The sequence below is a fragment of the Coturnix japonica genome, chromosome 3 (genome assembly GCF_054131305.1).
Source record: "Coturnix japonica strain WE chromosome 3, WE-NBRP24, whole genome shotgun sequence".
NCBI lineage: Eukaryota > Metazoa > Chordata > Aves > Galliformes > Phasianidae > Coturnix > Coturnix japonica.
In genome coordinates, this window is record NC_140665.1 from 64937290 (window position 1) to 64964060 (window position 26771).

The window sequence follows — 26771 nt, forward strand, 5'->3', positions numbered from 1 at the left end:
CACACTGGGAAATAGTTTTTAGTGAAATTAGTGATGCCCCACTTCTGGTCGTGTGTTCAATTATTTCAGTGGTAAGAGGGGCAAGATCATAATGGGTCAGCTTGCAATTTCCTTGAAATATATTGTGTGTTTCTTAATATGCCAATAAAAGGAACTAATCTTAATTTCATCCCTTACTGAAGCTTGAATGCATCCAGTGGTTCTGCTGTGATCAGGACTCATCCTTTCTATGACCTCTATAGGTCATGTTGGGTTCGGTGTCTTTCAGATTTGGGGCATGGGGAAAAACATTTTAGTTCTCTGGAGTCTACCTGCATGTACTCTTGCCCCCTCCACAAACAAGATGCCACATTCTTCACAGTGTGGTCTGGTTTTATATTGTTGCTTTGAAGAGTGAAGCAGGTGAGCTGTAGCTGCTGGGCATGAAGGTTAATTCTTGAGTGTTCCTTTCAGTGTTTTCTGAAATTGAGATCTTTCGAGTTTTTGAGCCACACCTCTAACAGACACTCGGTCTGGGTAACCACACAAGCTTCCAGCAAGATAACGCAAGGTGTAAATTAAATTCTCTTTTACAAACGGCATTGAAGTAAATGGGAGCACTCACGAGGGCTCTGTTCATGCTTGTTTTGCTGTCTTTGTGTAATCAGCTTTCTGTAAACTTTCAAGAAGAAAGCCTCATCGCATTGCCATGCTGGCATATGGAAAGGGCCGGTAATGGTGTTACGCAGCTCCCCAGCCCGCACCCCACTCAGCCCTCGCATGTGTCACTGCAGGCAATTAACAGTGCTTCAAAACCACGCGCGGCTGCTATTCCAAAAACACCACTTGATGGTATCGGGTGGTTTGAGAATGCAAGCAAAAATATGTTTGTTTTGTAAAGGGTGTTTATTCATCACTGGAAGATGCTGAAATAATCAAAGACATCTGCAACACCGTTTGCAACATCAGCAAGTAAATCTTTGCTGCAAGGTACTGTCTGCATAGGATAAAAACGTGTTCTTAATCTTTATTATAATATTGCATTAGAATGCACTGTAACTTATTTAGGTGTTCTGCTTTGATCCTAATGTGTTGTGAGGTGCTACGCTGAACTGGATGCGGATACCATCAGCAGAGGAGGAGATCCTTAACATCCAAACACGTGGGCATGTGCCGCAGTTGCCACATCACAAAGGAGGGCAGCAGCCCTGCAGAGCTGCCCCCAGACAGGGCACTTTTACTGCTGGCTGTGCCTGTGCCAAGGAATCAATGTGGTTTAATGGGAGCAGGGTGCTTTTCCTGGCTCTGCCCGGAGAGGGAGAACATGGGACTGGTTGGAAGCTCTGCAGCCCTACAATAATGACTTTGGGCGTTCACCTTTGCTTTCGGTATTTCTTCTCAGTTATTTACATCAAGGGATCTTCTCCTTAACTCTGGCATTGGTGCTAATTATGTGAAGCAAGTCAGTGACTGGGATTTTTATTTAATTTCAGTGTGCAATGAGATACAATTAAGTGTGAGTTGTGTGGCTGCATATTTTCTGAGAAAAATTCAAGTTTATTTTGCAGTGGCAAATGGGGTCTCAGAAACAAGAAAACATGACAGCTTATGTCCTTTTGCTTAGCGTTTTGGTGCTCGCTGTTTGGTTGGGGTGCTAGTATCCTCCTGCCATTCAGATCATATGGATGGCTGTTGTACTGGTGGAAAGATCACCTTCCCCAGATTGAGAGCTGACCAAGTCCTGATTCTCTTTCCTCTGAGTTCTGACACTAATGCACTCTCCAGCCTTTTAGCCCCCTGAATACAGCTGTGCTGGTGCTTGCTCAGCTTCATCATTGCCATTGCTTTGCAGGGAGAGATACCACTTTGTCACAGTAATAATAGTAGTAACAATTCTACCTCAACAAAAGAATAACATCTTAAAGAGTTCTTAAGGCCAGAGCTAGAAGGAGCTCGCAGTAACTCCCATGATTTATGAGAAAGAGGGAAGTTCAGACCCTGCACTTTCAGTCACTTTCACAACCTTCTTGCAGCAGAAGAGGCAGATTGCTCAATGAGTTGTCCAATATTTGGGAGGATACTGACATAAGTGGCTGTAAAGTAGTACCTGCCACTTTGCAAGAAGTTTCTCTGCTTGTGAAATCTACTGTCCTTCCTCTGCAGGGATGAGGGATGTCAGCTTCCAGGAGAGCTGCAATCCCAGTTTACAGGGGGAATAAACTGGTAGAAGTTTGGGAATAAAAGTTGATACTGAAACCCTACTCACGGCATAAGGTCCTTCTCAAAGCATGAAAGATGTGCTGCATCTTCTAAAGATGGCCTGGTGTTACTAATGAAAGGTGCTTTGTTTAGTTCTGTTTTCTGGAAGAAAAAAAGTGGTGTCTCTAAAAGAAGCCTGCTTTGTCCCCAGCTCAATTTTTGGAGACAGTGTCATCCAAGAGACGCCTGATAAATTCAGTGGTACACAGGTGAAATTTCAGTCTTATTTCTAATACTCTCTTACAGAACTTGAATGAAATCTGTAAATCGGTCCTTTTTTTCTGCTGATAAAGAGGGACTTGAGCAAGGGTCCATCTGCTTGTGGACTGAGCAACAGGGGACTCAGGCAGATACATCCCCTGTTCTGGCCTGCTCTTTGAGCTGTGAGCTTTTGCTTGTGTACTGCATGCTGACAGCATTGGAAGATGGTTATGTGTGAGGTATGCTCTGACACCAGGCAGTGTCACCCCCCTAAAGCTTCTGTGAAGTTTCTGGAAAGAATAGTGGGGATAGTGATGACCTAAGAGGCTTTAGAAAGCAAAACCATTGCATAATCCCGCTGTGTTTCAGGCAGTGAATTGTAGATACAGAATCAAAGAATCCTTAAGGATGGGATGACCAGTAAGGTCATCTAGTCCAACCATCAACCCATGCCAGTGGCTGCTCCATACCATGTCACTCAATGTGACATCAACCCTTTACTTTGAAAATCTCCAGAGATGGTGACTCCTCTTAATCATATTGAACAACCCTCGGTGTGTCCAGTGTGTGTCAGTAATTTCTTGGTAATGGTTGAGCTTTCAGAGAAGCAGGTGCTGCAGTGCTTTGCTAAAGCTTGAAATGCTGTTATGCAAAGGGTGTTGGATGCTAAGTTCACAAAATGGCACAGTCTGATGAACGATGCAGTTTATTCATGGAATCGCTCTTCCATTGCGTGTTCCTCCATTAACATTTAAAGTATTTTTTAATAATCCCAGCTGACGTTCCTCTGACAGTGCTCGACAGGCAGCTTCAATGGGCACTGCATGGAGATCCTTGTAGCAGCAGGTACAATTGCTGCTCTTCTTACCTGCCTACAAATGTTCCAGGCGATCAAGTGTGACACCTCCCTGCAAATGAGGTAATTCCCGCTTGGCATTTAGGTCTCTAAAGAAGAAAACTTTTATATGGTAACATTAAAGGCAGACGCTTTGTTTTAATCATTTGCCAAAACAGCTGAAAACAATTATTAATTAATAGGAAACATGGACTTTTAACTTCTCAAGCTCTCCAAAGAAGTGTCTGTGACAACTTGCATCTGGATTTATGGATTATGTGGATACAGGGGAGACGGGCATCAAGCTGCAAAGGTTGACTGCTTTAAATTCATTTTAAGTGTACACATAGTGCTCTTAAAATTAATACATTTATAAATCCAAATTGGTTGAGTTGAATGCCTTTTGTTCTGCTTCTGGCTTCATTTGAAGCAACAACAAAAAGCTGTGCTTGTTTGTGTGTTTAACCAGAATGCTAAATGCAATTACTCTACCAAAAGCACACAAATATGTTCTTGAATAATAGAGGCGCCCCTTTCACAGTGCTTTTGGTATTTAGCGCCATGCTTTGGAGACATGAAGGCAACTTTTCACATCTCATAAATAAAATGTTAAAAATCTCTTAGCTGGCTTATTTAATTCAAACCAGTGAGATGCAGCGACCTCCAAATTTTCTGACTATTTATTTCAACAAGGTTGGAATGGGGGAGGTGGCATTCCCAGCGTTCTAGATTCTGGATCTGACTCTCCTTTCTGGAAAGCATCGCATCTGGCAAACGCAGCTCCCGATAAATAAGAAGGGGAGGATGAACACAGCAGCCTGAGACAGAGCTCCCCTATGAGCTGACTCGGAGAGGGTGGATATGTGAGGATTCATCACGCACACCTTCTGTTTTCGCCTCTTTTGTCAAGCGAAATAACAGAATTCCTTGGACTGTCAGAAACAGATAATACCCAAAATATTTCAACAAGATGAGACCACAATAGTTACTTTATTATCTTAATTGAGAATCTTGAGACAGTCCAATTATTCTAACAATGGGAGAGTGGCTGCCGAGCCTGTCTGCTTCTAGCCAATCCACTTTTCATTTATTGAGAAATGTATGGTGAATACTGTGACAAGTTTAGCAACTGCAGATTTTTCATCAGTTAAGATTCTCTTTTCTAGCAAACATGAGAGCTTTTCTTCACATGTTTATGCATTTACTCCTACCAAAGATTCTGTTGCTTGTTTGTTTAAAAGAGCGCATGATGTCATCTTTTACTTAAAATTCTGCTAGTCCTGCTAAACCAGCAACTCGCCCTTTGCTGGATATCTCAGACTGAAGTCATCTTGTGTACATCAGACTAAGTCTCAGATGCTGGGAGTTGGTTGGTCATGCGGTGTAGCTTGTATGACTGCTGATTTGGGTGCACCCCATGTCTGTGTGTAGAGAGCCAGATACCAGACTTCCACGTCATTTGGAGAAAGGTCACCTATTTCCTCTGTTAGCACACTTGCTTGTTGATTATTTATAAAGGCTGGGAATCTGCTTAGATGTCCTTGTCCTTTGAAGAAGATGCAGTATTCATTGCTGTTCACCAAGACGTGGAAGACAGAGAGGTTGGTTTGTGTAGTCCCATATTCAAAAACAAAATTGTCACAGTGTTCAAAACTTGAATTGTGCCTTCACTTAATAAAGCTTTGGTTTTCCTGGGGGAATTTTGCATAAAGTGAGTATCAAGAGATTGTACAAGTCCCTGTTTAAACTATAAAATTGTTAAATAGCTACTTGTTCAATAGCTACTGAAACGATGCTCTCCCTTCTCTTTCCCAGCTCATACTGTGCTCCGAGTGGAAGGGAGGATGACTAAAAGTTGGAGGGAGAGGAATGGGAGACGTTTGTGGAGCTCATTGCTCTGCTCCCATCTGCAGTGACTGACAACCTGCTGTCACTGACCAGCTGAATATCTGGAGGCTTTACGGACTAAACTATGGCAGCTGCAGAACTGACATTTCTGTTCGTACTTGCTGAAGTCCCACGCATGTATCCTGAAATTATACTATGTGTGGGGGCTGTTTGCGAGAGGAACGTTGTAATGTCAATGCAGTTATGTCCATGCAAGTCCTTATTTGGGCTGATAGTTTTTAAATGCAGACTGAAAAAGTAATTTCTGCAGAGGGACAGCATTTTCTGTCTTCCAGTTCTCTTTCACAATTTGCTTAACATACCCAATAGCCTGGAGAGTGGTGTTATCATTCACCATTCCAGGTGTAGGGGAATGGTGAACTGCACAGGTGTCAGCAGAATATTGTGACCAGTCATGAAAGAAAGCAGCAGATAGCTTCTGGTTACCTGCTGGTGTATTAGATTTTTACTAGCAGAACAATTTTCAGGTTTTGGGCCTGCACAGCATATGGAAATAGCTGCTTTTAATATACTCTAGGGTATGGCTATCTGACAAAAAGACGGCACTGCTCCCCTCTCCTGCCACCCCGGGATGTGCTGACTACAGATCTGGGTTGGCTTCTGAGTTTCATTTTGATGGTTTGTTGGTTTTTGTTTTTGTTTTTGTTTTTTGTTTTGTTTTGTTTTGTTTTCCATGGAAGCAGCTGAAGGATAAATGCAAATTTCCAGAGAAGGTATTGATTCGTTCTGCAATGACACCCGTTGAAAATGAATTCGAAGCTCTGTTACTTTATTATCTGGTGGGTTTAGCTGGGTGCCTCCAGACTGGTGAGGATCTTTTCTGCAACTGGAAACAGTGTTGATTTATGCCCTTTGATCAGTGTGCTCTCCAAAGGCTTTACCTGAATGCCTAATCCCAGGAACAACACTTATGCAGCAGGAACCATCCCCAGTTCTTGTGTTTCCAGGAACCACTCTGAGGTTGCAGCATCCTCTGAAGCTTGGAAAAATGTTATTTGGCTTTGATCTAATCCTCTCCAACTCTCAGGATCTGCCCCCTCTGTGGAAATAATGGGATGTTAGCATTTTAAATTTAAATATATATGTATAATGTGAGAAAATGACTGATTAGATATGCCTGCCTCAGAGGTCGACCTCAGATATGCCAACCTCAGAAGTACTGACTGCAGTACACTTCTCTGTGCTGCACCCTTCTTGACTTCTGGCTCCTGTTATTGTGGCAGGTGAAATTGGACAGTCTCACCATTATCCCATTCTTATGGGAAATGAGAACCCACAGATATCTAGGTATAGAAGTGTGGTATTAAGTGAATGATTTGTTTGTTTTGCAGAGTTGTCCAGAAGACAAAACGCACTGTTGATGCAGAGGAGTTCTCACAGTGTTTGTTTGGTTTTATCTGGCCAACTTGCTTAAGGCGTAAATGACAACTGTGTCTTCTTCTTGGTGTGTATACACACTCTTTAGTGTGTATTTTGCAGATCATTTTGCAAACAAAAGCTGAGGGTTTTGCCATCCTTTTAAATGACATTGTGAATCCCAGTTTCAGTACAGGAAAATGTCTCTCAGTTTATATAGGCAGAGCTGAACAGATGCTGGATTCAGCGGTTGTTTTATGTCTTGTATCCTAAAAGTCACAGCACAGATGCTGAGGAGAGGCCCTTTTTCAGTCAAAACTCTGAGGTGAAGCAAAGCTGCTCCTCCTATCCTGAAGAGAATGTGATGTAGAAGCAGGCACTTGCAGCAGTGGATGAATCGGATTTCCTCTGACCGGTCTTTTTCCTTCCATAAGATCAGCATTATACGATTTGCTGTGCTGTGTTTTTGAAATCTTCAGTTGTTATGAATCAGAGCTAAAAGAAGCACCAATGCATTTTCTCTTCATAGGAAGAAAGAAAGGCTGATTTAAAGAAAATCAACGGAACAGAATGCAGGAAGCTGCCGATGTGGAACATTTTAACCTCTTGCCAATGCAGCCTTTTAATCAGAGGTTGCTGTGTTTTTCTGTAAGTTGTCACTTTGAAAGGCCCTCGCTCATTAACTGCTGATGAAAATGTTCTGTTGCTAAACGTGGAGGAAATGTGGCCGATGTAAATTTTCTGTGCTCAAGCCTTGGCTTCAAATAGCAAAGGTGAAGGTGACAGAGATGTTCCAAAGGAATGCTGCAGCTCTCAGGAATACAAACAGAGACGTGAGCATTTCTCTCCGATTTGCATAGAGATACGTTGATTCAAAACAGAAGGATTTTGATGAGCAGAGATTAGCTTTAGCCATAGCTGAGTAAAGAGGAAAAAAGGTAGGTCAAATTCAAAACAACGGAAACTCAGCAGCTTAATTATACGCCTCAGATGGTCCTACTTCTTCTGTCAGCTGAGATGAAAAAGTCCTTTGTTAAATGTTATTAACACACATGAAACTACCCTCTTCAAGCCAATGCCAACTGCTTCTGAAATCACGACAGAGAATCAAGTTATGCTATGCTTTCTTTTCTGGAATTCATGTGTTACAGGTTGCGAGTGAAACTTAATTGTGTCAAGTGGGAATACTTGGATTTGAGAAATGAGTTGGTATGTGTTCATATGAACTTCTGTGGATGTTCTGCCTTTTCAGTCAATAAATTCTGATTCGGACTAAGTAAGTTAGTGAAAGTAATGCAACAGCTTAGATATTGTAACTTTTGTGATGACAAAAGAATGGCTCAACATCAATTATACATGATCAGTAATAAGAGCGAACTAAAATTATAGCCTGACACTGCTTAGGAGGGGACATGGAGGATGTGTGTAATGCAGTTCCCTCATTCTAAAACTTGTCAGACTAGCAACCTGACTACAGGAAAATCCTTGTAATTTGGCTTTTGTTGGCTGTATCTCCAAAGGAATCTAGGGCACAAATGCATTGCCTTGTACATATCTCAGCCCAGATCTAACATGGGAACAGGAAAATATGGAAAGGCCTGCATTGCTGTATCTTCTCCTGTTCTTGAACAATAGGAGGAATAGCACAGGTTTGGTCATGCTGCGAAGAACACACTTAAAAACATTGCCTTTGCTTCAGCCCAAATACCCTATTGAGAGAGAGGCCCAAATTTTTGCCTGTCTAGCACAGGTATCCTCTGACAGGCTGCAGAGTTGCTCTCAGTCTGCCTCTGAGGAGGCACTGGAGAAATGCCTTGGTTCAGTGTCTCAGGTTTTCCCACTGCACCTAGGCCCCGCCTGGGACAAATGCAGTGATTGCTGCTCACTGGACTCTCCCTGTGCTTCACATCTGACATGAACATGCCCCTTTCCTTCAGTCTGGCCACCAAGAAACATTTAATGCAACTCATGAGCTTTGCTTTGTGGTGGGTCTGAGTCAGAATTTGTTTCCTTGTTAAGTTTGGGCTATAAATAAGAAGTTCTAAGGATCTTGGTTTTAAATTTTGGGAGACAGAGCAGGGTGGCCAAGTTGTACGCTTTAAGCATTTGGTTCCAGTACCTGTGAGCGAAGGAAGTGTATAAGATGATAAGTTTTGCCAAAAAATTATCATTAACAACCTGAAGGTCAAGCTCAAGTGTGTCACTATCCACTTCTGTGCCCTCCTGCCCTACTTGCGAGAAACTGAAGAATCACTCTAATCTGAAAAGCCAAATGTTTGATTTTATGCCAGCAAGCACCTGTTAACAGGGCTTTGCTGAGGTCTTTGACCTGCAAACATAGATAAGCTGCTCTTGTGGGTTAGGAGATTGAAAACTGTTGGGCTGGACTCCAGCACATTACATCCCAAGCTCTTTACCTTTTCCTTGGTTAATAGGTGCTTGAACTATTTGGCAGGGGGCCAATGAGGTCTGCCGGGTCTGCAGTGGGGCAAGGAGTTACATTAAAAGACCTAGTTTCTAATTAATCCAGAGCCTTGTACCTCTTTAAGTGGCTTGCTCAGAACTGCATAGGTTTTGGGTCACCTGCTCTGAATGCAGAAAGGGGTAGACGAGGCCTCCAAGTCTTCTAACACTGAAGACACCTTTACCATTTTGAAACTGTCCATTGAAAACTGCTAGAAGATTATCTGTGAGGTTATAGCTGAGGGACAGAGGCCAGAACAAGGTTTAACTGACTGATGTTTCTCTCATGGGAAGGAGTTCGGTGTTGCTACATGCTGTCATTGGCTTAAATAGACCTTTCTTTGGCTGTAAATGTTGCTAGGTGTAGGTTGTATTTAGGGGACACAAGAACGAAGGAAGAAATCATAAACAAAATTTAGTCTAATGATTTTAATTCTTTCTGCACATATTGATGGTAATTACTGGACGTGGTGAAATTGCTTTGCTCCACCACTCTGGAATGTTGCCATAGCTTTGGCAGAGGTTGCAGGAGGTGGCTTCGGATTGCTCAGCCATGTGGTTGCTTTTGATATGCTCTGGCTTCATGGCCAGTGAAAGCCATCTGTATTCTCTGATGCTGAAGGACATCACATGAGAGAATATTATGACATTGTTAGTCTAATATTTGACAGAGCTTTTTGGTGTAGAATTATCACAATGACATCACTTTTTAGAAATGAGGAAGGGCTTTGCTTGGAAAGGGCCTGACTAGTATGATCCTTGTATGGTCAACTGACCAATAAATGCAAAGCAGTGCAGTGTTTGTGGTACAGATTCTTCTGCTGCTGGTTACCATTGAAATGATGATCATCTGCAATAAGCAGCAGTTCCATTGAGAACTTGTTAAAACTTCTTGTTTAAACCACTTAACCTTACAGGGATCTTCAGGTCCCTCAAATTAGACTTACTCAAAGAGAATTCATTAAAGAAAAAAAAGCAGGCAGACAACAGTATCACACAGGAAAGCCATTTTGTTCATTAATAACATCTTTGTAAACTTAGTGTGTTTCTTAATGTGGTATAAATTGAGCTGAGATAAAAGAGATAAGAAATGGGACTCAGGTTGCCTGAGTCCTGTATATCGTACGTTTAATAAGTTTTCACTTAATCAAGCATTAATATGCATAACAAGAGTAAATACAGCAATTGAACAGCGCAGTGTTAAATGCTGTTCTGAAAGAAAACCACATTGGGTAAACTAAAACAACTGCATTTCTTACTAATCTACACAGTGCATTTCGTTTAAAAGGAGAATTTATAGTATTTGAAATATCCTACCACATACTGAAACTTTTAGTGTAAACTGCCACTTTCTGACTATCACATATTGAAATACTTGTGGTGCATAGTGAAATTTATGTTACATAGTGTAAAATATATAGTGAAACCGAACTGATGTATAATGAGACACACATGTGCCTGCAATGACTTATCAGTTCCATTATTTTCTAACTAACATTGTTTTCATGATCAAGTTTTTCTGGGTCAGAGGAAGACAATGGTGAAGACCAGGACTGGTGTTATGATGGGGAGTGTAGGCCTGAACTTGCACAAAACCCCCACCAAGCTGAGTTATCCTTTTGTCCTTTTTGGAGATAAATCCTAGATGCAAAGTCTGCTAATGGTTACAGCATGTCTCTGTTTCTCTGCCAAAGCTTCATTATGAACATCAACATTGCCCAGCCAGGGAAATACCACCAGCCACAAGTGGAGAGGCTGTGTGCCTGATTCTCAGCTGTTTTCACCAAGACAGGGCTGCCATGTGGAAGGCTCCCAGGTGTGCTGGGCCCTGCAGGAGCACCTGAGTGCAGGTCAGGTCATCTGGGACATGACAACCTGTTCTGGTGCTATGAGGAGGCAGATAGGCATCTCAGACCTGTCCTCTCTCATCCATCTCTTCTCCCAGCCTCCTGTGAAGGACAGGGAGATGGTGGCTGCAACCTGCAGGACTTCTTCCTCTGCTGCTTAGGTTTGTGTTTGTTTGTTTTTGGTTAAAGCCTGACTGTGCAGCCAAGCATCCCTTCTGGGCAGAGTGGGCTGGCTGCCCTGTGTATGCCCTGCTACTGGTGGAGGAAGCCTGTAACATCCAGTCTTGTGGCTGCTGGACTCCCTGCAACCTGGGGCTCCTCTACAAGGGTGTCATCTGCAACTCACCCTACTCCCCAACCTCAGCCACAGTGAGGGCTTAGGATCTAGGATCTCATCTCCAGTTCTGGCTGTGCAGCTTCCTTTGTGTGCTGATGGACTGCAATCTTGCAGGCCCCACTTAGCACAAGGCTATGAAACTCCTCCAGCCTGGCCCACTCCTGCCCAAAGCCCCCCACCAAACAGCTTAGCAAAGAGAGGGGAAAATGAACAACAAATCTCACATTTCTTTGAGTGGCACAAATCCTATCTCCAGAAAGGCTTCTTTTATGGATATAATTTTGACTGGTTTTGCACCGGTGCCAGCATGACCAAAGGCTTTAGCATTCAGAAAGTGGTAATGGTGATGAAATTCCCTCTTTGTGATCTCCATAACTGCCTTGATAGCACGCAAGTTGAGGTGCGTCTGACCCCTCCTAGTCATCGCCGTATTGGCCTTTTGCTCAACCAAAACAATGTAGGCCATCTTGTAGTTGAAAGAAGATCTTCCTACCTCATGGCTGTTGTGCAATCAGTGCTCATCAAGGATGGCTGAAGGCACAAGACAAAACACACCCTGCGTTTGAGGGTAATGTATATTAACCTTTCCACTTGGAATGCCTAATTGCTCAAATATTGCCAACATTGTTCAAACTGCCAGATATGTCAGGGAACAGGCAGAACTGGAGGGACAACTCTATATAAGGGGTATGACAAATTTATTGGGTAAACTGTATGGGAGTGCTTAACCCTTCTTTCTGTTCTGTTTTTTTGTAAGGACAACTGCCAGGCAGATTTGATCATGACTAATTAGTGTGAGGAAATAGCACAGAGAGGTTAAACAGCAACAACCAGTTTAATTTCACTTGTTACCAATAAGGCCTAACTTCAGTTTCAAAAGGAGATGAAAGGTAAGTCTGCCATTTGCTCTCTATGTTTCAAAAGCTGCAAGAGATCTTGAAAAGAGACGTGCTCTTTTCTATTGGCCCAACTTCTGTGTTTAGAGCAGAAGGAGGAGACAAACACCATTTAATTTGCGTGTGTATTATGACAAAAGGTCTCCAAAGCACTGAACTTGTCTTTTGCTTTGGTTCTTTCCCACTCCTGATTTTTGGAAATCATTCCAGAGAGGTATGTTAGTTCATGCTGAAGCAGAGCAGACAGAGTATGTGCTCCCACACATATCAAGGCCTAAGATGACCACGATATCACATGATAATGAAAAAATTATCTTCTGGGAGAAAGAGAAACAAGCAGGAAATGCAACTTAAGTATCTGAGCAGCAACTCTAGCAAGCAACGCATTAGGTGTAAATATTTTGGAGGTGGTAGAGCCATCTGCTACTTCTTTTTGACCTATCTCCTCTGAATCAAAGAGATAAGGAGTGGATGAGGTGGTACATAGATAACATTTTAGCAGATGATTTGTGATCGGGGAAACAGAAGCACTCACAATACCAGGAGGAAAATCCATACAGTCATCACAGAATAATAAGTTTTTAATCCTCGATTGTTTCCTTGTATGATACGCACTTTAGAGCATCACCACCCCTTTGAGGCCCTCTGCAACTTCACTGAGATAGACTATGGTCTTTTGAAAGATACCAGATCAAAACACTTATCATTCCCCTTACCTCTGTGGATAGATTGTTCTTTTGCTAAAGCAGAATAGAGCAAAACCACTTTACCTCTTCAAAGGCAATGAATAGAATTATCATCCCAGTGATCCAGCCTATGTAAGACGGGCACATGGCTGAGCTTTCATAAACTCAGGCTCTCATCATTTAAAATACTTCGGCATAAAGAAATACCAATTTACATCTCCACTGCATGGGTTGTAGGTGAGGACTCCAAAATCAGGCTGCCAAGCTGGATCTGCCCTGTGCTGGGATGGGTGAATCCCAGTGGGGAGGCTGAGGTCAAATCACTCTTGCCTACATTAGCAGCTTAGCAATTTTCTCAGCATTTAGAGGAAAGCTGGTGGCGGTCGCTTGTAGTAAAGGGAGTGCTTTACTGGTGTGGGTTCTGTTCTTTTCTTCCTTGTTTGCCTGTGTCCAGCCATAGAGATGTCAGTGTACTTACAAAAGCATGGGCTCCACACCGCTGGGTTTTAAGCTCCATGGGGAATTGTCAGTGCAAGATACATCAGAATAGGGGATACTCTAAAAAAGGGAGTAATTTGACAATACCAACCCAGAAAAATGCCTAAGATGAACTTTGGCAGGGTGGTAGCAGATGTCTGATGAACCTCAATGCATAGTGGATGATATAGTTTGTCAAGTCATGGGTGAAACTTCTTGTCTTTAAGTCAGAGATGAGAAATTCTGGGCCTTTCAACGTGGGAGAGCTGAATCTGTCAAAATAGTTTCATTTTGCATCTGCAAACTGTGAAAAGACCTGTCTTCCTTTTTTTTTTTTTTCTTCTTTGCTTGAAGTGTTTCATCTCACCCCGGCCTTCAGTTGCATGCGTCTCTTTGCTCAGAAGGCACTGGGTTTTGCAGTGAAAAGGTGGCATTTCATTGCTTCCTTCTGCCAGGTCATAGCTGAGGAGACTGAGTGGCCTTCTTCCTCCATGAACCATAGGCTGGGAGCTGGTGACACTGAGAAGAAGTGGAGGCCCCAGCCAGTGCTAACCAGGAAAGAAGGGGGACAAGTCTGGAAGCGGCTACGTGGGGCTCCCCATCCGCCCGTGCAACCCAAAAGGGTGCCAGGCTGCTCCTGGCGGAAGAGTAAGCTGCTTGATTCATGGAAAAGCTCAAATCCTCTGTTAAACCAACATCCTCTGGGCCAGCCACAGTGTTTTGTCATTGTGGGAGCTTGCCCAGAAAGCTAGAACAGCACTGAGGCTGCAGTCTCGGGCTCTCAGAAGCTAAGAAAAGCCAGTACTATGGCTGAGTCAGACCCTTGTAGATGTATGTAGTGATGTGGTCTTCACAGGATGTGTGCTGCCTCTCCCCACCACCTTTGCCATCAGAAACCAAGAGAGGCTCTAATTTGTAAAAACTTGCATCTTTGTGGTTGTCTTGATGGAGAGGGGTGGGGAGAACAGGGGGATCCCCCTCAGCCAAGGAGCTGGACATTGCCTCTGAGAGATGCATCCCTCACCAGCTGAGCTCAAAGAAACCATTCCTAACACAGAAGAAGTCACCGAACCTGAGATTTCATAGACCATTAAATATAGTAGTCCTTCATTTTAGGTGTCCAGTTTGAGAGAGCTGAGTATACCCGGTGACTCTTATGCTATAGTCAAATAATACTTGAGAGAAAAAAGCACCCTGATAAACTTTGTTTTGTTTCTTCTCTATCATGCACAGGGATGTCACCTCCCTGCCCCGCATAGGTTTTGCATGACACAGGTGCAGCTGGTGAAGTCTTCAGTCAGTCTCCTGCTGGGCCCACCAAAAGCACCAGGAAGCAGCCAGACCTGGACAGAGCTGGAGTGCAAGGCTGGTGACAGAGGCGAAAGTAGAAGGAGGGCTGTCCTGCCCCATCTCATGGAGGACAAGCATCTCTTATCCCATGTGCTGATTAATGTGTCCATTACTATAAGAAGGATGCAAATTACTTGAGTGTGTGTGGAGAAGAGCAACAAAGATAGTGAAAGAAGTAGAAAACAAGAGTTACGAGGAGAAGCTGCAGGAACTGGAGTTGGTTAGTCTGGAGAAGAGGAGGCTGAGGGGAGACCCCATCACTCTCTACAGCTGCCTGAAAGGAAGCTGCGGTGTTGAGCTTTTTTCTTGAGTGAGAGGCGATAGGATGTGAGGAAATGATCTCCATTTGCACTAGGAGAGCTTTATATTGAGGATTAGGAAGAATTAATTCACAAAGAGGTTGGTCAAGCTTTAAGAGAGGATGCCCAAAGGAGTGATGGAGTCCCCCCATCCCTGGAGGTGTATAAGAAACATGTGGATGTGGTACTAAGGGACCTAGGTTAGTGATGGGGTTTTGTATGTCAGGTCAATGGCTGGAATAGTGAACATGAAAGTATTTTCTAACCTAGATCATAGAATCATAGAATTGTTCAGGTTGGAAAGGACCTTAAAGATCACCAGGTCCAACCACAATGATTCTACTACTGGAGCCATACTCACACTGTTTTAATGTGTGGAGAAGAGGATGTCTGCAAGTGAGTGAAAGTTGTATTAGCATTTTGATTCAAGCAACGTTTCCACCAGACACAGATGTATGTCCAAGACAATACCCATTTATTTCCAGACAATGTGAAGTGAAGGCCCACTCAGTTTCAGCATACTTTGGGGACCCAAGCTTTTAATCGTCTGTAATATTCCTGGCAGCAGATGAGATCTCATATTATTGTGTTTAAATCTGGAATAAGTTGCTGACCAGCTGTGGTCTGTGTGAGGAGATACCAAACACTTCTCTACGGCAATTCCAGCCTGCAGCCCACATGTGGGTCAGAAGCAGGAGCAGGGACTAGCAAAAACGCCCCCCCTCTACCTTGGAAAGCCCACTCTGCCCTGCAGTGTGTTTCTACACCTGTCCCCTAACAGCACAGAAAATTCGGGGCGAAGTGACTCCTGTTTCAGTGTGCATGTCAGCTGAGGTTTCTTCCCTTCTGTCTGCACCCAAGAGGTAAATTAGTTAAGCAGAGGCATGAATTATTTGCATGCAGCTGAGGTGGCAAATGTGTTATCTTAACAGCAGAAAAGGAAATGGTTCTCTATAGATTATTAGTTACTGAAAAAGCAAAGGCATGTCTTTTGTTGCTGCCACACCGCTGGTCTGACTGTTGAGTAGATACAGATCAATATCCCCCCTTCCTCCTCACCCCCCTCATTCTTTGCATTTTCACTTAGGCTGAGGTGAAGAGGTTTCACTTTAATTTATGTCATTCTTGTATTGCCAAATGTCATGCCAGAACAACCGAACCAGGCGTGATCTGACTCTGTGTTGTGTGCTCTCACATGCAATGCCCTCGTGGGAAAATGCTGAGAGAAAATGGAAATTTAAGTTCTGCATCTAGCCACTGTGGTTTTTGGGTTTCTAATAGTGCTTAGTTTGTAAGCTCCTTGGGGCAGAGAGAGTTTTTGTTGAGTTCGGTGCAGTTGTAGCCCGTAAGTGAGGAATTCTGAACCCTGCAGTATTGCAGATTGTAGTACCAGCAGCCTGTTCTCTCTACAGGCAACACAAATACACTCTGCTGCAGAATGGAGGTTCTCAAAACAAGGTACAAATATTGGTTATGCATCACAACTTGTACAGGCCTTGTACATATTCTACAGATGAGTCGGGTGCTGTATGGGAAGGTCAACTGATTTGTTCCAGGCCTTGCAACAAGTTAGTGAAGGGAACAGACCAGAACCAGTGATCCTGGCTCCTGTGGCACTGCTCTCAGTGCAAAACTTGGCTTTGGTCTCAAAATACTGAAATTTCTAAAGAGAAAAAAGTCTGTCTTTATATCTCCATTAGCAGATATACTTAAACTTGGCTACTAGATTCCCATGTGTAGGTGTTTAGCACTGAGTTAGTGTTTAGATTGATTAGAAATGGCATCAACAGGCATTCATGGACTCAGATACCCTAGACCAGGGGGAAACTGAACTGGGAATCTGTAACTGAACCCTGTGACTGGGCCTGCCTCTGAATGTTTTTTGGAGTCAGACCACCCATGCATTTGGGGTGTTCCCTTCCTTGTATTCACGTGTAAATAGAGTTCATAGGCAAGAGGCAAGTGAAAGAGAATTAGGATTCAGAATGTTTGCTTTTGTAATGGGGCTCGGAAGAATTCTGCAGTTGTACCTGCTGATTCAGAAGAATGGGTTGGTGGTCAGAGAAGGCCCTTGTTCTGCAGTCTCCTAAATCTGAATGAGCAGCTGAGGTTCTGAAGGCCACCAAGGAGCCCTCTGTGCTGCTGGCACTTCCATTTCCACCTTCTTTGGATGCTCATCCATGCTGCATCACCCTGGCCCTGCAGCAGCCATGAGTGTTGGGGCAGCCATGCTGCAGGGGCTGCTCTGCCCCAAACGCTGGGCTCGCTTTTGAGTGTGAAAAGTGACTGTGAAGAAACCGACACAGTCATTCCTGAATGTTATAGCTGCGGGAGGGGGGGGAGGATTGAAAACCTCGAGCAGATCTGAGGGGGGGAAGAAATCTGCATATTGCTCTTAGCTGAATGTAGGTCATAACTTCATTTGAGAACCATTCAGATATTTTACAAACAGGCCTCCTGACAAACTGTGGTGTCTGACACTGAAAGAGGGAGGGAGGCAGTGGGGTGGGGGTCGTTTCAGCAGTGCTGCATTGTTTTCATGCAGATCCAGAGGAAAATTTTGTCATGCCATCATACTCATGGATAAAATCATTGGGGATCTGGTGAGGACCGAGCTTCCAGAAGGGCTGTGCAGGGCACCAGGGTGCAACCATGGGGGTGGGTGCTCATGGGGACACCCTGGTGTTGCCTTCTGTTGGAAACAGGCTCTGGGGTCTCTGAACACCCACAGCACCAGGGCTGTGTCCATGCAGGACCACAGGCAGGAGGAACAGGGGTGGAAGATGTGAGCACAGCCCAACAACCTCCAGCACCAGAACCCAGCACCAGGTCCTGAGAGGGTCCCGTGGGGTTTGGGACAATGGAGATGAAGGAGAAGAGCCTGAGTGCTGGACTCCTGCAGGGCATCTTAGGGCAGTGCCGAGGCTGCATATTTGGAAGGAGTTTAGGGCCCTGCTGAGCACTAGGGCTGCTTTAGAATGGGGGTCTTGGTTACGGAAAGGCCCCCAGCCATCATCCCACTCACTTGGTTGCATTCAAAGTACCTTCTCTCAGCTTGCAGGAAGGTTGGGCACATGTTGAAGCTGTTTGGATGCTGCGTTCATAAGGCAAGAGCAAACTGTCCCTGTGGCTCCTGAGAGCAGAATCAAACTGAAACTCACCACTCAAAGTAGAAAACACATAACACCCACAGCTACAGACATGCACGATTTGCTGCAGGACAGGTTAGAAGAGGAGCCTCGTCTTGCACCCTCGGGTCTCATTAGAAGAAAGTAAAAAAACGGCATACACAGACAAACTGGTGGCTGCAAGCACTGGTGCGTGTTCCCTCCTCAGCATTCAGCTGACATCTATGGCTTATTAAAAAGGCACATTTTCACTTTTCGTGTATCCCCACTCCTTTTCGCACCTGGTTACGGTTTCTGTACCACTTTTAACTTTTGTTCGTTTCATGACCGGTTGCAGGCCAGGTGACAGCCTTCCAAGGAGCCCCCAGCAGCAGAACCCCAATCCTTCCCTACTGGTGAGGGCCACAGGTGCTTATAGAGAGCTGTGAGGCTGGCAAGGAGCTGGTCTGGTTCACAGCAGCCTGTGAATATGCACAGAACCTGCCCTTAGAAAAATGCTGCCTGAGTGCACGAGGTAGGCTAAGGACAAGGGAAAGCAAATGCTGCCTGTGGCTTGCAGGGGGACGGTTCTCATGCAGAAAGTTTTGCCATGAAAACCTGGGAGTCTGGGAAACAGGACCACAGCCCAGTTAGTCCTATGTGGGCTTCTGCCTGCTGTGCTCATTGTCCCACTGAGAACTCTCTCATTTAAACTTGGACTGAATGGGTAAACTCATCTGGGATACACATCAGGTCCCCTATTCCATCCCGACAGGTGATCCTCTCAGCACAGGGGAAGCAGAGATTAGACTTCCAGCATTTGCTTTGCTGTGCATGTTTCAGTGGGAACACAATCACTGCACTTCCCCTTGAAGCATGGCCACTTTGGGTCTGGAATGCTGTAAGGAATCTCACTTGGTACTCGGATAAGGAAATGATCAAGGACTTGCCTAGTCACAATTAATGGGGGAAAAAAAAAAAAAAAAGAGCTGAAGGCCCTTATTAATCATTGCACAATGAGGAAGTCATACTGGTTTGGCTCCCTTCAACAGAGCTATTTGGTCACACCTACCTAAGTGGTTCGGCATCCCAACCATGTCCTTGCACACCTGACGAGGTGAGGGCCACCCACTACGCCCACGTGGCACTGGGCTGCCTGACCCTGGCAGCCAGGCAGGGGACCAACACTCAGAAGCCAGCATCTCTATTAAGGGTGTGCCCTTCCGTCTCCAGGCAATGGTTTCTGCCCCAGGTTAGTGCTTCTCAGCTAAAGCCTTTTGAGTGTCCAGCTGTGCTCCACACATCCCAGCCCCTTGTCCCCACCAGCCTTGGCCTCACTGCTGTGTCAAGTGCAGGAGGGTGTTCCACTGCGGGATGGGACGGGGCAGCCATTTTGGGGAAACCTATTGTCAGCCACCTTCAACATGTCGCGGAGCTTCTCTGAGGCTGCCATTGTGGCTTCTGTTTGTCAGATACCTGCCCCGTGACGGATGCGTTCCACAGCCCCGCCACAGCCACTCAGCCCCAGCTCATGCAGTAATTAGCCAAGTGTTTCCTGGCTGCCTTTAATTATGGTCAAAACTATTGCCCTCTAATGTCATGCCTTCACACAAAAGCATAGGCCTGGGCTCGGTCTCACAAGGAGCACGGTCCCGGCACGTGTTGGGATGGCTCCACATACCCACAGCTGCTAACTGAACATGACAGGCTCACGTCCCATGGGTGAATCACATAATCTCTTTCAACCTCACAGGTTTAATTGCCCACATTTGGTCTTCCAGGTCATTATAAACTGGCCAGAATGGTAGGGCCCTCCTCATAGCCAGGTTTCATACAGTCCCAGCACCCGTGGTGAGGCAGCTCAGTTGGCAGCACCATGTTGTGTTTGGTCCCCCATTTCTGTGGTGATGGCGATGAGGTAGGCATCAAGTCTGCCAGCCCCAGCCAGCTCCAGGGGCACATGGCTCCACAGGGCTGAACCCAAAAGCAGCCAAAAGCTCTTATTTTTTTCCCACAGACCATAAGCTGGCCCAGCATTGTCACCATCCATTGTTGACCCTACGTTTCTGGTGACAACGCTCCTTCGGTGACTTCTAACTGGCTGTGGTCTGCCAGAAACAACAGCCCAGCTGCTGTGCTCAGCCTCACGAGGCTGTGATCTATAACGTGCATTGTCTTTTTATGTAATGCATTTTATTAAACATCTTCTAAAGCTTACAAGTGTCCCCAGGACATAACTCTCCAGCACAAAGTACTGCCTTGCCAAGTAATGAAGTATGATTTATGGCGGTAACGGTTATCCCATGGTTTTTTTTCTGTAAATTATTACAGCAATAGTTCTGTCGAATATAGGAATATAACATGCTGCATTTGGCACGTTTATGACAACAGGGCTCTGGTTTTCTTAACTCCACAGCTCTGCGTTGGCAGAATGTCAAATTCTTGAGACAGATGTTTAAATGAATTTTAAGAGGACAGTGAAATACTTTTAAAGCATCATACGGCGCTGAGTGTCTCAATATGAGACGGCACGTTATTCCCGTAATGTTCAGGTAGAGGAGGCCAGCACATGGCCTTTCTGGTTTGGATCTCATGGCAAATGATGGGAGTAGCAAATGTTGAATTTGCTTTCGGAGGCATCCTCAAGTGTCATTACTTTTTGTCTGGAGGTTTTGGGCCTGGACGCTTGACCTCCCCCTTAGGTTTGGTTCATGTTCGCATCTCAGTGGTGAGCAGCAAAAACAGATCCACATTTGTTTTGAATGCCGTTCCCACCACGCTGATACAGGGCTAAGTGGTCTCATGCTGACATTCTGAGTGTGTCATTGTGGTCCCAGTGGTTACAGTTTCAGGCCAGAAATGACAATCATTTGGAAAAATGTAAATGAGAACCCTAGTCGTATATCTTAGAGGCAGATAGCATTCAAGCATTTCCATTGAAACACTGAAAAAAAAAATAATTTAAAAACCCCAACTTTTTTTCTAAGGTATTGGCTACAAGAGCGTGCCATAATGAAACACAACCAGGGTGTTTGGCGCTGGCATTGTTGTTCGCCACTTTCAATCATGGAAAATCGGAGCCCACAAAAGCAGGAGTCAGCATTGTTGGAGACATCATCGCCGTCAGCGCACAGTGTGCTTGCGGCCGGGAGGGGAAGGCACCCTGCGACGCGGCTGTGCACGCACTCAGTGCAGAGACATTGAAGACAAGTGAAGCATCAGTAAAGCAATGAACACTTATATTTAATTTACATTTGACAATTTGCACATAAATAATGATGTAAACCAATACGTAAACATATGATAGTTTGTTGTTCTAGCAAAGTAAAAAGCCTGTTAACTTTGGTCAGAGTCTTTCTTAAGAGAGACAAAAAAAAAAACAAAACAAAAAAAAACCCCAAAACACTGTTGATTGTTGCTACATTCACATGTAAAACTTCTAAGGGAAGGGGGAAACAGTAAAGAGAAGTAACAATTCTTAAAGCTGATGCATATAAATTCTTGTAAAATTTGTATCAAATACAAGAAAGCACTACAGGCAAATATAGGAAAAGTGTGTGTCCAGTGACAGAGTAATGATACTTTGGTTTATCCTACAAGTAAGTACTATATTTATGAACTATTGCTACATTTTAAAGATGCCAGCCTCACAAGTTGTAGGAGTGGAAATGTAATGAACTGTAGTCCTTCAAAAGCTGTGTGTATGTCAGGATTGTTGAACCAAAGGCATTAAAATAAAGTTCCATGGGAAAAGAAAACCCACCAAATCCTGGACTGATGAAGTGGGAGACCTTACAACTTATAATAGAAACAGACAAAAAGATTCAACTGCAGGGGAAGGCTGTGCTAATGCTACCGAGATTGATGCGAGTTGACGATGCAACTCGTTAATGGCAGGGTATAATGAGATGAGGGGGCTCACTAGAGCTCACCCTCACTGACTTTCAGCCTACCCTTCACTGTGCTCTGCACTCACACCATGCGTGTGTAGTATTTGGCTTCTTTTTATGTTCTTTTGGTTAAGTTTTCTGGTTGCTTGCTCACTGCCCACCCGCCTCTTTCCCCCCAGTACACACTGCCAGGAGAGCAGGGCACCGGGGACCCCAGTCCTCCAGACACGGTTCCTCCCCCTTATTTTGCCCAGACTCCCCATGTGAGTGGTTTTTCTCACATCAGGCGTTTGCAAGTTTGGGCCCCACAAGGACAGCCCTGCACGTGTACCTGCAAGCGATGAATGCCTTTGTACAACCTTTTGGTTTTGAGGTCATTGCTAATATGCAAAACTGGATAACATTTGATTTTCACACTTAGATGAAAAATAGGTTTTATTACATGGTTTGGCTCACAACTTAAGTGGTATAAATATATATACATATACATATATAGTATAGTGGTATAAATATATCTATAAATATACATGTACTCTTTGCTACACCTCAAATGTCACCATATTATCTTTGGGCTTAGCAAAACAAAAAGATAAAGGACGTGCATTCTATCTTTCCCTGTGCACATTTTGGTTTCTTCTCTAAAGTAGCAAAGCATTTAGATAAAACAGCATTGTCTGCACCACTGGACACAAGCACTGAGGTAATTGTTGTTCAACAACTTTGCAATGCCCTTTTCTTCTTTAATTAAATTAACCACAAAATGTACAAACACAAATACTGAGAAAAATCTGAGTTGTACAGGAAGGAAGAAAAAAATATATATATGTATGTGCCAGAAAAGGACTTTTTGTTCCCCACTTCTACACCCAGACAAAGTGGGAAAGAAAAACGCATGTAAAACCAAACCCCTTCTTTCTCAGGGAATCTGACCATTTTTTGTGTCCCTGGAAGGCTCTGGCCAAATACAAACAAACGAACAATGAAAAAGAAAAGAGAGAGAAAAGAAAGAATTCTGCCGAAAATCTCCCTTGAGGCAGAATATGAAGAATATTGGTGTGTTGGCTTTTAAACTGCCGTTGGAAACAAAAGCATCTAAGTGATATTTTATTTTGGAAGAGCCACTTTAAGCTGATGCGTTCCTTTGGTCATAAAGTTACGTGACAAGGTGTGGGGCTATAGCTGTTCTCTAAAAACCTACGGTATTGTCCGTGCAGGTGTTTGCTGTGTCACATCTGTTCTGGGTAGAGCTGTGGGTACAAGAACCTCTCCTGCCCTCAGAGAGGCCCAGGCAGCAGTTTCTTCTCTGCAACCTTTTTGGTTTTTTTTTTTTCCTCCTTTTCAATCCCAATGGGGTGATTTGCACATAAAAGTACCCACCATTTTTTTTTCAGACTGACTGATCCAGGATTCTGTATGTCAATGTCCAGCTTTGGCAACAGAAAAAAAACACGTTTGTTTAAAAGACACTGGTACATAAAACATGGTTACTGAAAACCCCAATCTTAGGTTCTTAAAACAGATGTGCAGAAAAAAAAACCCCTCTATGAAGAATGGCCATAAAACGAAAAATAAAAACACTTAAAAGTAAAAATTACAATGAATTTTCCAGTCATTGTAAACATTTTTCTAATTATTGCTTTTAGAATGATAAATTGCATAATAAATTATGAAGTACTACCATTGAAAAAATAATTACGGATAGATGATTGTCTTTTAGTAACTGGCGAGGCAACACGCAGTCCTTTGCCTCTTTTTATGCCCTGAGAAAACAGTAACTTTGGAGTTCCTTCTTTCAGCTGGAGAGCGTAGGGACACTACTGTAAGCCAAGATTGCTTTGCAGCATTGAAACTATGTACAAGCAACTGCTACAGGCACCCTGACTTGCCAAGTCATAAATAAAAAAAAAATCACTTTGCCAAAAAGTCTTAAGGGTCCATTGGTTCAACTGTTTCTTGCTTGACCTTTACAGGTAACAGAGGTAGTGGGTGACCGTGAGGCAACTTCATAATTGACATATCTGAAGATTCATAAAGGTTGCATCCTGAGGAGATAAGTCCGTTTCCCAGGTTCCTCTGTAAAGATACTTTGAGATTGGCTCCTTCCATTTCCCTTCTGAGCACGGTCAGTATATCCTTCTCCACGATGGACGTTAAGTCGATATTGTCCTCCACCTCTTCCAGCTTGTCGGCATTGTCACTGATGTCGAACTTCTCGATCTCCTCGTTGATTCGGTTCAGCTCTTCCATCGAGAGGCCGGAGGCTGGGGCGACAGGGCAGTTGCCCTTCAGGTGGACCTGGAGGCTGCAGAGGTGAATGTAGCTCTTGTGGCAGTGGATGCATTTGTGGGGCCGCTCCCGGGTGTGGAGACGCTTGTGCAGCTTCAGGTGCACAAACTGGGTGAATTTGGCTGGGCACAGCTTGCACTGGTAAGGCTTCTCTCCAGAGTGGAGCCGCAGGTGGGTTTTGAGATTGCTGGTGCTGCTAAACCGCTTGTGACAAACCTAAGGGGAGTGGCAGAGAAACACCAAGTGAGTGGGAGGGGATTTTATGCTTTAAATCAGACACCCAGGAGGAGATGGCAGGATGAAGCAGTGGCTTTTTATATCTTCACACTTTCTCACCAGGGGAAAAAAAAATCCCCAGCTTTTCTATTTCAAATATTGTTGAATAGCATTTTGAGTGTGGTGATGGCAAAATCGTATCAGGCGGATGCTGCCCTAGCAGGCTGAAGGCAACCATGCTGTTTTACAGATACTGGTACACCAGGGCTGGAAACAGCTGTGACATGGATGTGAATCCTGAGCAGTTGCTGGTTTGTCATGCAGCTCGCCACATGGGCTGTGCACAGAGGGCAAGGAGGGCACCAGTCCTGCTGTCCCATCAGCCTCCAAGGGAATCTGCCTCTGCGTGTGTTACATACCTGACACTCGTGGGGCTTCTCTCCTGTGTGTACCAGATAGTGCTTCTGGAGGTGAGCCAGCTGTGTGAAGCCTTTATTGCAAGTCTGGCATTTAAACGGTCTCTCTCCGCTGTGTACTCGGAGGTGCACCTAGGGAGAAACAAAGCAATTAACAACTGGCAGTTTCCAGTAACGCAATGAAAGCACTTTCAGATGTCTCCTAAAGTTAGCAGAAGCCTGTCACTGCCAAAACACACTGCTACCTAGTTAATTAGGTGGCGTCAATGCTAAGGAATTGTCTCTGCAGCCACGCTTTCTTGGTGGGGGATGCAGTATTAAGCCCAGACTGATCAATAGCCTGCCAAGCACCAGAGCCTTGTCCCTGCTTTTCCTAAAAAACCTACAGGGAGAAATCAGAGCCTTGTAGTGAGTCTGCGTGTCTTAGTCTCCACCACCTACCTTCAGATTGGAGAGCTGGCCAAAGGTCTTGGAGCAAACGTTGCATTCATACTTGATCTTCCCGTTCTGCTTCTTCAGTGGGTACGGGAGGGTTTTGTAACCAGTCACATTCCTCTTGCTTTTAATGAGATTCATGGCTTCTTCACCGCCGGTGGCAGCCAACACCACTGAGGTAGGTTTAGGTTGCATTATGTGTTCTGAACTGGCTGCTGTACCAGCTGTGGGTGACCCGCTGGTGGGGCTGCATGGCTTGTCCTTCATGCTGGCAGCAGCGCCCGTGATAGAGAAGGCACTGTTAGGTGCTGGTATGAGGAAGTCTCTTGGATGATCCGGCTGCAGCAATCGACGGCCTCCTTCGCTGGGCAATGAGCTGGGGAGCGTGGTGGGGTTCAACATGTGGTGGGAAAGGCTACCTCCACTGAGCAGGTTGCCATAAAGGGGATACATCCGTGGGAAGAGATTGAAATTGTTGATGCCGTTGATATTGTTCAAAGCGCTCAGGTTATTACAGCCCATATTGAATGGAGGTAACAGAAATTTGGGGTAGTGAGGGCTATAGGATGGTAGGAAGGCAGATGGGAGGTGGCTAGGGGGTGCATATCCGGGATAAGAACCCAATCCTTCTGAGCCATAGGATCCATTCAGGTATGAGTATGACTCTCTGTGCTCTTGGGAAGTCGGTGCCAGAGGTGAAACTGTGACCCCTGGGCTGCTGTGAGGGCTTGAACTCTTTAAACTTTGGTCTGGACTGCTCCTCCCAGAAGGACTTGGTGTAGTAGATGACTGGATGGGTGAGTGAGTAATGTAGCTGGGTCTGTCCATCCCATATGCTAAGGAAGCTTTCAGATAGTCTTCTGGAATGTGAGGTCGGATCGGGTAGACAACTCGAGGGAAGAAACACCTCTCTGGGCTATAGTTCTTACGCAAATCATCCAAGTCCTTTTCTGGAGTAACTGGTGAAATGTTGGTCTGGAAGAAGTCCTTCCCTTTGGGAGGACTGGATTCCATTTTCAGTATTTCTTTCACACTGTGCTCCTTCTTTGGGACACTCTTCTGATAGAGCTCATCTTTATCAGCACTGTGCTGCTTTGGATTAACGTGGGTTTGTGCTGAAATACAAAGACAAGGTAATTATTTAGATAAGCCACCTTCATTATCTCTTTTCAAAACACAATCTAACTCCTACAAGCTTAGTGGGAAGGATGGGCCACTGTCAGAGATAAAAATTAAATTAATTCACCAAAAATAAACTTTTGTGCAAAAAATTGCCTGCTGGCATGAAGGCATTAACAAAAAAAAGAAAAAAAAGAATAGCAAAACCAAGAACAAAACAAAAACATTGTTAATTTAAGGGACAACTACCAGTTTGTACAGATCTGGACAGTGATTCATTTGCAGAGCGATAGTCTCCACTTTGCAAACTGATTTCTCTGTACTTTCCCCTTAAATTCAACCAGCTTCACTGCTGGATATCTCTTCAAGCTGTACTTCTAGCAAATGTGGTAACAAGCATTTCCTCACA

At 44.4% G+C, this 26771-nt stretch overlaps 1 protein-coding gene across 10 annotated transcripts in view; it reads right to left on the reverse strand.

Annotated features, from left to right (window-relative positions):
- Window positions 1-21222: 21222 nt before the first annotated feature.
- PRDM1 (PR/SET domain 1) overlaps window positions 21223-26771 on the reverse strand; it is a 106799-nt gene continuing 101250 nt past the window's right edge. For all 10 annotated transcript variants that reach the window (XM_085543676.1, XM_015858772.3, XM_085543677.1 and 7 more), the window contains 3 exons: window positions 25250-26358; window positions 24812-24940; window positions 21223-24392 (listed from right to left, as the gene is read on the reverse strand). In XM_085543676.1, the coding sequence (XP_085399802.1) occupies window positions 23817-24392; window positions 24812-24940; window positions 25250-26358 (1814 nt within the window). In that variant the 3' untranslated portion in view covers window positions 21223-23816. The remainder of the gene's footprint in view (window positions 24393-24811; window positions 24941-25249; window positions 26359-26771) is intronic.